Source organism: Buceros rhinoceros, unplaced genomic scaffold (genome assembly GCF_000710305.1).
Source record: "Buceros rhinoceros silvestris isolate BGI_N320 unplaced genomic scaffold, ASM71030v1 scaffold9555, whole genome shotgun sequence".
NCBI lineage: Eukaryota > Metazoa > Chordata > Aves > Bucerotiformes > Bucerotidae > Buceros > Buceros rhinoceros.
This window is the reverse complement of record NW_010413471.1, coordinates 88,148-101,213: the sequence shown is the minus strand read 5'-3', so window position 1 is coordinate 101,213 and position 13,066 is coordinate 88,148. Positions and strand designations below refer to the sequence as shown.

Genomic DNA, 13,066 nt, shown 5'->3' with positions numbered 1-13,066 from the left:
ATGCTGGCATATTTATTTGCACATTTCTGTACCGGTATCTTGATCAAATAGCAGTAAGACTGTGCTCTCTTGCTGCTCACCAGCTAGCCCTTCTCTAAGCACCTAGTTATAGAGGAAATCAGAAGACTGAACAGCTGTTTTGCTTGTACAGCGCATGCATGGGGGAAAATGGGTAGCTCGTCAAATCTCTTCAGTGTGAAAGCCCTTTTCACTCACCTGTTTCATTCGATCAAAGTCTAAGGCATCCATAGCCACATCATTGCTGCTGCTCACTGGCTTCATCCTTGAGAAATGGAAGAAGAGCATAAAAAAGTCAATCAGTTCCTTGCAGTGCACGCTAAGCTACTCCCACCTGACGGTGTGGATGAAATCCACCCCAGAGCAGGAGCACCTGTGTTCAGCGCTGGACCGTAGGCTCCCTCTTGTGCCGCTCAGGAGGGCTTGGCAGCCAGAGAGCAGCGCTGCTTCCGTTTGCACAGCCTCACCCTCAAAGATGCTGCTTTCTCCTATTGCCTACATAGCGGAAGGAGCACAAAGATTGCACTGAAGCTTAATTTACTCTTTTTTTTTCTCCTGTTGGGCGTCTCAATGTTTCAGAGTAGAAAATGCTGAGATGTCTTCAGGGGATAGAGCCTGTTCAACAAAGTCTTGTATTACAGCATTTGCAACTTGCAAGCGAGATGTCTGGTTTCCTTTCACAGTCTGTTTTCTGTACAGCAACCCTGTCTGACCACCTAGACTTTGATTGGGTGGTAAAGTAAGAGTAGAATACAGGTTAGAAAAATACTATAGGGAAAATATTAACCCAGTAATCATTTCCTTGGAAGGCCTGACTGAGTCAAGTGGAGCTAGGTAAGTAGCACTGCGTAGCACAGGCACTGTTTCTTAACCCAGAAACAAAAGCAATCTGGCCTTAATGGCTGGTACACCCGAGTGTTATTGGCCTTCCAGGATAGTAGTAGTCAGTGGGCCAAACCCTGATGACAGCTGATAGAATAAATTTAGGAAGCAGAAGCTGCTTGACTACTTCTTTTAATCAGTAATTGTAAAACTTTTCAAAAATTAACCATGCTATATAATTAATAGAAAAAGCTTCAAATAACTTTACCATCATCTTTGGGTGCAAACTGGCAGCTGGCAGAGATTCTGCCTCTCCTGAGGGTACACTTGGTCTTGCAACCCTTTCTCGGGAAAATCTTAACATGTCTCCCACCATCTCACAGCTAAGCTGGGAGTTAAGACAGACACAAATGCCATCAGACTGAACAGGAACAGAAACAGGTCACTGCTGAGAGCTTTTGAAACCTGCCCCACTTCCCCCACAGAAGTCAATTGAGCAATCAAGCACTGAGTACTAGTCCAGGTGTTAAACTAGAAAAGGATTTCTTCTTACTGAAAACTCCTCCTCCCAGGATGGAATGGAATTATAGGAGACAGCTGGTGAAAACTTGATGGCTGGTTTAACTAGTCCATGCTTCATTCCCATTTGCAAGGAGAAGGAATGGTCTTTCTATATGTATTAGAAACTCCAACATATTTCCTAGAACCAACGAGTCCTACTGGTTTTAGGAAAGCTGCAGAGGCTGTATTTTGCTGCAGTAACACTAGTGTATCCCTCTGAACGTTTAAGCAGGGCATGTTCCAGCATCTTCTAACACAGCACCAAGTACGTGCAGATTGTTGCCATTGGCAACTTTCTCTCTGCAGACTATCAGCACTGCTGTACATGTAACAGCATAAAATAAGGGATCTCTTTGCATTAAATGCTAAACACATGTAAGCCTGTGTTCAACCTCCTTATTCAGCTTATCCACCCATCTCAGTGTGTGCAGCACTGCGGTAGCACTGGGTGGCCCTGAACCAGCAACGGACAGAAGTCTCTCTTTAGCTGTCCAACATCAAACTTAGTATCTGTGGGTAAAAATCAAGGGTGGTGATACTACAGCTTGGCTGTTCTGACCAACAAAACATCCTGACAGGTATGACAGGACTTCTGGAGTCCTACTTCTTGGCTTTTGCCTCCTGTCATCTTTTGTACTCTATATTTCTGAATGTTCTGTCTGTGGCTGGACCTTTTTACAGCTCAATGCTATTAACTTATTGCACCAAGCTTTGCTTTCCTTTCTTAAATGCACCCACTGCAGTTGCATGGATGGAGGAATAACTTCCCCTCTCCCAGCTGCAGGCTCTTCAGATCATTTCTGCCTTTGCTTTTGAATCTCTACACATGTTGGACAATGAAAACTTCTATTGGCAGGATCATCCTGAAACTGCTGTAAAAAGATGCTCCAAAACCTGCCTTCCACGTGGCACAGCGCGCTGCCAAGCCCATGCCTCTGATCCGTGAGCATGGTGCTTTAAGTGGTTGCTTAAGTGTGACTAACATGTGATGCCTGTGCCCACATGAGCATCAGTGGTTGACAAGACACACACTACCTTCACACTTTGTGCAGTGACAAAGCAGATTGTAAGAGAATGAGTAAAAGACATGACAGAAGACAAGCTTTAGTGCTGAGTGATGGGATTAGCCAAAGGACAAGCCAAGACAGTTAAGAAGCTGGGCTGTTAGCCCGTACCTAGAAGACACGTGGGATTGTGTGGGGCTCTTAGCTTCACAGCTCTTCACCACTGATGGATTTCTACAGCAATGGAATGAAACAAGACATGAGTTGTGCACATGCCACAGGGACTGCGTGACCATCCCAACTGGTAGCCAGCCACCGGGATATCCCGTGCAGCTCACCTAGAAAGTAATGAAGATACAGGCTTTTCAACAGAATTGCTCCTTTCCCATGGCTTCTTCCCAGAGTCTGGAAAACAAAAATGAAAAGTTACCGTTTATTATTTTTTATCTAATGATAAAAACATCCTGGAGGTGATTGTCTTATACAGCTGCTTTCATTCAGTGAGGATGAGTGGAATCAAAGGTCCAGGTAAGTGGGATTGCTGAACGAGTGCAGTTGCCTATATTACAGAGAAAGCACTGGCAAAAATCTGCTTAGTGATCTCTTTAATTAGGGACTGGATAGTTAATACAATAAAAGACACGGAACTGGAACAGTAGGAGGAAAAGTATCAATCAATTCTATTGAGAAATACAGGCTAATTGCTGCAAGGATTATTTTATTCAGTACAATACTTACATTTTAAGTTAAAAAGTCCTATATTTTTTTGACTGTATAGTTGGCAGAAAACGTGGGTGTATCTAAAAAGAGGCAGTGAGACCCCCACTACACAAATCTCCACAGAGAATTTATTTAACATTGTCTACATTTCTAACTCACAGAACATTCCCAAGAGCTGCACTACATAACCCTTGTAACTGAAAATGCTTACTATTGTCCCAATCTCCCCCTATGCAAATACTCTAAACCAAAGCGAACTGTTTCAGAGACTTGAATAACACACAACTTTATATACAAGGGTTTGCTCCTCTGTGAGGTCCTAAAAAAGAATTACGGGCACTCTCAGGAAATCTCTAGATCTCGTTCCTCACTTACATGCACCTTTCTCCCGGCTTCTTCCTCTTCCCTTGCAAAGCATGGAATCGTGGCTTTGTTCCAAAAGGAAGCTGGAATGGTTAAATACTCATTCCCTTGGGAGAGGTTTCTTTCAGCATGTACGAAAGCCAAGGCTGATGCAAGGATGAATCTGACCGGCTTGCAGCTTATCTACTCAGATACAGTTATTTCAACTCATTACAGGAAAACACATTTTGGGGACTTCTTAATTTCACCTAGTAACTCTTAGGATCAGGCTTAGTGCAACAAGCTGCTAGGTTAAGGAAGGATAACAGTGTGAGACCCAAACCCCAACACTATACACCAGGATAGCTGCACTACCAAAAGTAAAATAAAATAGCTTCTTTCTCTTAGAGGATTTAGGGGCGCAATGTTGAAGATGCAGATCCTCAGCTACATGATGGGACCTCGTTAACTAAACTGGCTGTCAAGCATATACAAATCACTGTACTCAGCAAGAGACTGTTTTTAAAACAGTAGGTAGTTGGGAAATTTTCTGTTAGTCACTGCTGCTGCACTCAGAAGTAGGATTACGAACCCAGAGTCTAGTGGTGGTGGAGAAGACTAGATTAAGAAAACATCTACAGCACTAGTAGTTTGATTTAATACCTGATGGATTTTGCTGCTGCTGGGCGGGACCTCGTGTACTGGGTGAAGGAGAGGTGCTAGCATCATCCTATGAAGAGAAAAACAGGACATTACTGAATTCGGGAGATGAAGAGCAGAGTCCTCTTCTACTCTGGAGATCAGCTGCAGCACAGGTGGTACAAAAGCAAGCTTCCTCCACGTACGTCCAACAGGCACTGCCGCCAAGGTATGGGCTCCAGTCCACTTACCCTTTAACCGTTCTCTCCCCTCACCACGGCAAAATACATCCCTTTTCTTTTTTTGCTAATATGGACACCTTTTCACGAGTCCACTAAATCATTCCCATCCCTGAATACCCAACCAAGCTGAATTATCATTCTGAAGTGCTGACTGCTGTTGTCTAAACACAATCCACCTGTTTCCCAAATTTAGAAACTGTGATATGGAAATACAGCCATCTGAAGGAACAGTAGGTCAAATCCCAGCCTTGTAGCCTACAATGGCCACTGGTATCAGTAAGAGTAGTCCAGGTTCTCACACAATGTAACTAACTCAATCAACACTCCTCCTAAGTGGAAGATTAAACACTACATCACAGATTTGGAATCTTTTTCCCAAGATTTATGTGTGACAGATCATAAAATACTCACCCATATATCTGACATATATGTCAATATTATTTAGCAGCCCTCAAAACATGCTCAGGCAAAGCATTAACTGTGTGTTGTAAAATGGAATTGCAGCCAGTTTAACAGAAGATATGATAAAGTGTACTCAAGGTACATATTAAACACCTTTCTAAACAGTTTGACACTATCAGAAAGTTAGACTGGGAATGTAAATTAATGCAGAGCTTCAAGGAGAAAGAAGGGGCAGAAAGACAGCAGAGGCTGAAGACAAATGGTACCTTTCATCTCTGAGTGTATGGTTCAAAACCAGCTTTGTGGCAAGACTGAGAGCAATGGTTGCATAGCAGATTCAATAGGCAAATTCCACGCTTGAAGCATGCGCTGAGGAACATGTGAAAAATAGCTGCTTTTCTCCTTAAACAGCACAAAGTGCTTATTCCAGCTCTTGCTACAAACCTTTCAGACTGGGGTGAGACCTACATTTTCTGAATAGATTCCTACTGAGCAGCTGTTACTCTGTCTTTGGAGGTAATATCCCTGTATGGGTACTATAAGGCACACGCGATGCTTTATGAACTTGCAGCCATGGCAGAGTGCCTTCACGAGGGTACTGGCTAGCAACAGGAACGCTGCAGGAACAGCAGCCCAGAAAAGCACCACAGTGGAAAGGACACAGCATAAATCCTGGCCTCTCCTGAAACTGGAAAGATTTCCCATCCTTTACAAGTTCAGTGGGTAAAAAAGTATTTTAAACCGCATGTTGAACTGCAAATTGCTACATCAAGGCTGAGTCAAATCAAAACTCGTGCTTAATTGCTTTTGTGGACAACATACAGAAAGAACAGTTAAACCACAAATGAACCAAAGTTCTGTGAAGTTGTCCAAATTTTATCTCATTTTAGTGTAAGTATCACAAACGCATATTTTAACTTCTGAACGGTCTAATGGTTAATACTCTGTTTCCCCTTCACCCCCAGAGACCTGGTTTATGTGCACTCTGGGGTCTGAAGTGAGCTGATTTTTGCTTTGCGTAGAGGTTGGCAATCCACAGCTACACCACATGGCTGATAATCCACTTCAGCTTAGCTGAAGCCGCAAATGTAAAACAAGAAACGTGATTAAACAGAAGGTTCGATGGCTCTTAAGGAGCAAGAATCTACCATACCCTACAAGACCCAGATCAGATCGTAAGGAAACGTCTATTAACCCGGTTTGGAGAATACCTCACCTGTGAGGAAGGAGGCAGTTTTTGTTGACAGGGTGCTGTTCCCAGGAAAGGTGGAAGCAGCTAGCGCCAGTGCATTCGTGGATCAGCACTGCTTGTCACACTGCCTGCCACACACACAGGGAACGAGCACAGGACTTTGGCTACGAGGCAGCACATCAACATATTTGCAAGAGCAGAACAGTGAGGAGTCTTTCACTTACGTTTTGGCTTTCCTCTTCCTTTTTGTCAGCTGGCTTGTCTGACTGCGATGCTGCTTTCCTCCTTTGCAAAGGAACATGAGATAGGACACACAGTCAGCCCTCTAGAAACATCTCCTTCACGTGGGAAGGCTCATTCAGGCTCTGGTAGCAGTTCTTATTTACCTAGTTCATCCTAGGGAACGCGACAAAGGCTGGATGTGTTCAGTTGTGTAGGGTTGGGGTGGAGGTGAGGAACCCAGACTGTGGCGATACAGCTCAGGGAGAGGGGCAATATTATGAGATGGAGTTTAACAGAAGAACACAGGGAGCAGAGCATAAGCAAATACGTTGAAGCAAAGGAAAGAAATGCAGCTGGGTATGAAAATGAATGAGAAAGGGATGGCTTCCCTCTAGGGCGCAAGAAGGGGTGGCTCCTGTGTCCTGCACAGGAGGAACAATCCAACCCCCTCTGAGAACCAACCCAACCTGCCCCCCAGGTGACTCAGGTGGGTATTGCAATGGTGACACTATGTTTTCAGACAGCTACAATATCATTTTGCCACCTGCCCTGTAACCTCCCATCCCTGTTCCCAAGCAGAGAAAGGGCTGTGGCAGTACTCCCCCGTGACAGGAAAACAGTCAGAAAAGCTCTTCAATCCAGGACCATCCTCACCAGGAAAGACTGGGTGCCATTTCTGCTCTGCCAAGACCTCTGTTCCCTCCAGGGTGGGAAAGGTCTGGCTGGAGACCAGGAGTGAGGAAACAAGTGCACCAGCCTGGGTTTTCAAGTGCCTTTGGTGAACAATAGGAGATTATTGCTGTCTCAAATCCAACTGAAAGGCAGCTGAGCTCCCGAGCCCTGCAGTCCCAGGACTGGCAGCGTTGGTGGTGCCTACAGAAGCTGAGTGAGGACCTGAGACCTTCACTCTGTCCTGCTTCCCAAAGAGAGGCAAAATTCTTTAGAAGCAAGTGGCAAAGACTTGCATGCATCTACTGGAGCAATTGAATATGAGAGTAAACGAAGACGTTGGTTATCTGAAGAACTCATGGTAAAACTTCTTGCATGTTAGCCACACTAGCTGAAGAAAATCAAGTCATTGATTTTCGAGCCTTATTTAGAGTCTAAAGAGTACTAAAGTGTGCCAGTTACGGATTCTCTAGACATCCAATTTCCCATTTTAAACAATTAGAGGAACTGCAGCTCTAGTCTCTACGTCGTCTTTGGTTGTGATGATCCTTATCCACCTGTGAACACTGTTTTTTAAAACACCAGTATGACAGGCTTTTCATTTAGTCTTCCTTCTGAAGTGGACAAAATCCTTCTCATAGAAAAGAAATAATCCCAAGTGGCACTTAGAAAGGCTTCTAAGTTGCAAAATACTGCCATGAACTTGTCAAAGGTTTGTTTCGGGGTTTTTTTCATATCGCTGGCAAACATAAAGCCTCACTGGATACACAAATTGGAGGGTTTTATGTAAATTTGACAAAAAGAGGATTAAAACACATGCATGTTTGTAGGACACAGTGCTCTGGGGGAATTATTTCCAGATATCCAACTGCACTAATAGTTTTATCAGATCAGAAATTTTTATAGTCTTTCTCTAATATTTACTTGATTCTTCTGAGGAAAAAAAGGTTATAATGACTACAAACCTGAGCGAAGGAAATATTTGCCAGTGTTAGCATTATGTCCTGCAACAAACTTAACTAGACGAGAAATTATAGTGGTTTCTGAGATAGTTCATTATTCTGCTTGCACTTCAATCCCGAAGCAAAGGGCTAATCTCACAGGGGCCGCTAAATCTAGAGAGCCACATTTTTACCACCTGAGCTCTCAGAATCATTTTCCTCCGTTACTTGCCCAGCATTGGCCACATTCTCTGTTTCTAAGCATGTCGTTTTCTGCTCAGAGAAGGGCCTCTGAGATCCCATGCTCATCACTCAGTGACTTCTGTACTGAACACGCTCAGTTTACTTCCTGCCTGCCAGCAACCAAAGGCACAGCGCCAGGTTCTTCCCTTTATGTCATCAGACATAAAAAAGGTTTTGCAGCTGAAAGAAGTCCTCTCAGTATCAGTTTAACAGCATGTGCCCGGATGGCACCCTTGACTGACACCTGTGCATTTCCAATGACTTCTACAGCTTTACAAAGCAAGGTTTAGGAGACAACTCTGTTAATGACAACTCCCTAGGAAAGGATCTGCTGCTCAGTTATTTTCAGACTAGAGGCAGCACAGCGCTCACGGCACCACAGGTGCTTTTGTTAAGATAGTGAAGGGATTTGACCCTGAATACCTGAAGACTCCAGATCCCACTGCCAGAAGCCACACGTTAGACTAGAATGACAGAAACGTGTAGGATTTTTATATCCAAGTATGTGAGATGTCTGTCTAGCCTGCCTGCTTCCACCGAGCTAGTTACCCCAGCACCTAGTCACCGAACCGTACTTTGCTTACAGACATCTTCCAGTTCAGTGAGGTCAATCGTGATGGCGGCACAAAACAGATCAGAGGGTGAAGCATTTAAAGCTATTAAACTATTTTGATTCTGAAATGAGAGGAAATTATCTATTTGGTATTTTACACTGCTGATAACTTTTTATGGTGTAGAGTATTTATTTAATGCTTTCCAAAGGACTGCATCCACAGACCATGTTCAGAATTCCTTCTGAAATGAACAGGACATGGAGAAGAGTTGGAGTCAGACCCTCTGAACTGGAAACTGTTTTTATCCTAGACAACATTACTTAAAAACTCCATTTCACACTATACAATTGTACCTACTCTTCGTTATTTTACTCATCTTTTTCTTTCACTATTTGTAAGTTAAAAAGTCTTTGGAGTTAAACCCAAAACATTTAACACTAGGAATTTGGGAGTTACAGTCAGACAGAACACTACTGATGGAATCGGGGAAAAGGGAAAGCAAAAATAATTGGAATAACTGGTGCCTTTTAGCTTGATACATCACAACTTGCTTTAGTGGAGAATAACTTGGCTAGATTCTCTGAAACAGACTGAGGATCGATAATAATTTACCTGCCAAGACGTCCTTTTATCGCGCTTCTCTTTATACTTTTGAGCCCAACATCCTGAACGTGCTGCATAAAGAATGATAAGCTCCTTTCACAGTTTACTGTTTCCAGAAACAGTAACTTTGGAACAGATCTGGTAAAATGGCAAAACCCCAGAGGATATATTTATCACCATCTTTGACCATTACCACACTGCAGGATTTGCTACAGCAGCTAAACTCTGCCAGGTACTATTGCTGCAACACCTACACTTTAACATGAAAGACCAGGCGATGCTGGTGACTAAGACCTATGCGGGACCTGTCAAATCGCAAAGAAGCACCAAAACCAGCACCTTGTTCCACAGTTTGCTGCAGAGCTCACACTAGTGCTTACTTCAAGTCTAAGTACAAACCTTTTTGCTAGCAATTTATTCATTTCTTCCATTAGTCCTCCTCCGCCTCCTCCGCTACTTGTTCGATTGGCATCGCTCTTCGAGACCCCACTGGGGCTGGACCCTCCTGAACCATCTTCTGGCTTAAGATAGAAATCAAGATTGGAATTAATTAAAAATTTCATTTACAACTACACTCTTAATGTTTAGTTTCCCTAATTGTTAGGGACAGCAATCACAATCACAGGCTAAACCCAGAGACAGGAAGTGTTCTGCCTTGGGAAGAAGACCCACGTGAACCTTACTAAAACTAGGAACAGTCTGGGTGAGGCAAATGTATGGGCAAATGATGAAAAAACCCACAGTGCTGTTTGTTCATGATTATGTTTACGCATGGTTATGCAACCCTTACCTAAGTGGACACTTACTGATGTAAGGATTGCCCTGTTTTTTTTTAAAACATGGTGCAGTTTTAACCACTTATAATGACTGAAAACAGTAACAGATACTACAGTGGTAGACTTTGCAGAAGTAATGAAATCCTGGCAACATAAGAACGTGCAGCCATTTGCTAATTAACAACTTCTGAAGAGCAGAAATTCTACTAAACATTTCCTGCTCAGATTCATTTCAGCTACAAACTCATGTTTAAAAGTTCACCTAATAGTCAGCTGAAGCGTGTGTCACCATGTTTCACACTGGATTGGCAGACCATTACACCAAGCTGCACACAGCTTTCCCACAGTGGAGAAGAGCCCATCGGGGAGTCCCAGCACCACCTCCTTACCCGTTGAACTCTCCTTAGTTTGGCACCAGCCAGAGCTGCTGCGAGCCCTGACACTGACCCATCTTCAGTGCCAGCCCCTTGGCCGGCACCTACCGGCAGTGGAGGTGGTGGTGGTGGTGCAGATCCCATGGTTGGTGGAGGGACTGGGGGTGGTGGTGGAGGTGGGGGCCCCCCAGATGAAGCAGGGATCACAGCAGTGCCACTGGGATGACCAGGTGGAAGTGCTGGGCCTGAAATGAAGAGAATATGAATTAGACAAGAAGCATGACCTCCTCCAGCCCATACACAAGGTCACGTTCCTGTTCCCAGGACCACGACCTGGCTGCATGACAAGTGAGCAACACAAGGAAGCACCAAGCACGCAGAAGAATGGGAAACGGTGGTTGCATCAGTGGTCAATCAGCTACAGTGTCTTCCTGCAAGACCCTGTCGCTGATAAACTACCCTCCTCCTTCTCCCTGGCTGGGCTAGTTTTGTTACTATGTGCCAAAATCAAAACACATACAATGCTTCCCAATTCATAAGGGGCAACTTTTTCTGCTTCTCTCATACAGCTTTCTACAAGGAGATAATAAACTACATCTGACAACTTCATGGATCACGTGCTACAGTGACACCTCCTTTCTGGTGAGCAGAAGGTGTGCGGCCTCAGCCAGACTCGTAAAATAACAGAGGGAGAGTCCAGCTCCAAGCTCCTCGAGGTTCAGCAAGGCTCCTCAAAGCATCAGCCTGCTGGAGGGGCAGATGTGGGTAACTCCACTGCAGTATTCTGTCTGTCTGTAACAGGTCAGCTGAACAAATACACCTCCCAAAGAGTATTTCCCCATGTTACACTCCCTCAGAACTGGCTGCTCCTAATAGATAATCACAGGTTCAGTTAGTGCTATTTTGACAGACAGGCAGGTGTTGACTGAGGACTGTTTGAAACTGTATTTAACATTAGCAGCCTGGTTTTCCTCTCATCTAGGTTTTCTTACAGTACTGCCTTATTTCTGTGGTTACTTCTGCCATTATTTCACACTCCTAATTCCATTCTTGAAATGAGCCATAGCTGCTATCAGACAGACCCTAAACATTTCAAGCCCTCTTTGGTTCACAAACATAATAGCTAGTAATCCATTGTGGGCACAGTTTATTTTAATTGCAAAACTACACCCACCTAATTAGAGGCCGGCCTGAGGCAAAAAATTGAACAGAGTCACAATAATGGACTGATGTGAGTTTAAAATAACTTTATTGAACAAAGTGGATTTCAAGGACTTATATCAGCTGAAGGACTGAAGTGACTTGTATCAGCTGAAGTGGTTGCAGTAGTATTTTTAGTAGAAAGTGAAAGCAAATGTCTCAGTTTTCTTCCTTTTCTAGGCACTTAAATTGTTATATGTGGTTATAAACAGGAATGGATCCAAGTCACAAAACATACGATCTGAATTGCAAATAGGTATTACTCGTAACTGTTCTGACTCTGCAGGCTTTACACAAGCACTAGAAATCAAGACCACGTGCAAAGCGGCAAACCCAAGCTCTTGATCTGTTTGCAAAGAAAAAGGTTTGCTGAAATAGCTATAGTGACAAGCCCTCAACTATAAATGCAGTTTATACCAGGAAGAGAGTTTCTAGAATGAAATAAATTACACAAGCACAGGGGATTCTGGGTAACTAAAACAAAATCCATGTTATACCTTTTGCTGATAACTGAAATACAACTGAAGAATGAAAATTACAACCTTTACCAATATTGCTACAGACAACGAGTCTACCACAGACCTGTCCTCCAGCTTCACAAGAGCCCATCTGCCTCGTCTGGACCAGCTGAAAAAAGGTTTTGTATGACGCTACTGTCACAGGCAGTTTGATTCTGCTGAACGATAAAAGTCTCCTTCTGGGCTAATACAGTAAGAATATGTATTGCAACAACCCAGCAACCCAGGCCCTGGTCAGGTAATTCTTGCTTGTTGCTCTGCCTTTAGCTCCGAATGTCCCTGGACCAGTCCTGAGTGATGCTGATACTTTTCTACCTTGGTTTCAGAAATCACACACAGCAGGAGGAGCCTTGGGTCTCTCAGCCCTTCTAGCGGTCACGAGCAGTGCCAACAGGGCTTTTTAAATAGCTGAAAACTAAGGCTTCATACAGGTTGCAACTCATTCAAAACCAGTACTTACTCAAGTGGGCAATGGCTGATGAAGTCATGTGAGGAGGGGTCCTCCTGGGCATAGTCACCTCAGACACAGCAGCATAAGGAGAAGGCAATGGAAGACAGTGTGACATGGGCAGATACCACTGCTGTGGAGGACGAGATGATGGATGGGAGGATGGGGAGGGAGCCTGGCCAAAGGAGCTGGGGGGGCTGGCAATGGTGGGCAGCAGGGAGGAGAGCGATACCACTGCTGTGGAGGACGAGATGATGGATGGGAGGATGGGGAGGGAGCCTGGCCAAAGGAGCTGGGGGGGCTGGCAATGGGGGGCAGCAGGGAGGAGAGCGCAGCTCCTAGGTGTGGAAAGAAGGACCCATCCACACTTTTCACCTGTGTCCCAGAGGGGCCTAAAGCAGTTTGTTCTTCAGGATGGCCATTCACAGGTACATTTGCCAAAGTGTCCTGGCCTGTTTTATCTATGGGTCCCTTGACCTTGTCAGGCAGGACAGGAATCACAGGCAGGATGGTGGGACCACGTGGCTGCAGGATGTCACCCCTTTGCAGAGGTGGTGCATTTGTGGTGGAGAAAGC

The 13,066-nt window shown here is 44.3% G+C and overlaps 1 protein-coding gene across 2 annotated transcripts in view; it reads right to left on the bottom strand.

Moving 5' to 3' along the window:
• EVL (Enah/Vasp-like) overlaps positions 1-13,066 on the bottom strand; it is an 89,072-nt gene that overhangs the window by 1,888 nt on the left and 74,118 nt on the right. The window contains exons 6-12 of one of the 2 annotated variants that reach the window (XM_010136756.1): positions 10,340-10,569; positions 9,574-9,695; positions 6,167-6,227; positions 4,131-4,197; positions 2,744-2,810; positions 2,577-2,639; positions 217-283 (exon numbers count right to left, since the gene is read on the bottom strand). In XM_010136756.1, coding sequence (XP_010135058.1) covers positions 217-283; positions 2,577-2,639; positions 2,744-2,810; positions 4,131-4,197; positions 6,167-6,227; positions 9,574-9,695; positions 10,340-10,569 — 677 coding nt within the window. The remainder of the gene's footprint in view (positions 1-216; positions 284-2,576; positions 2,640-2,743; positions 2,811-4,130; positions 4,198-6,166; positions 6,228-9,573; positions 9,696-10,339; positions 10,570-13,066) is intronic. The other variant, XM_010136757.1, reaches the window with a different exon arrangement.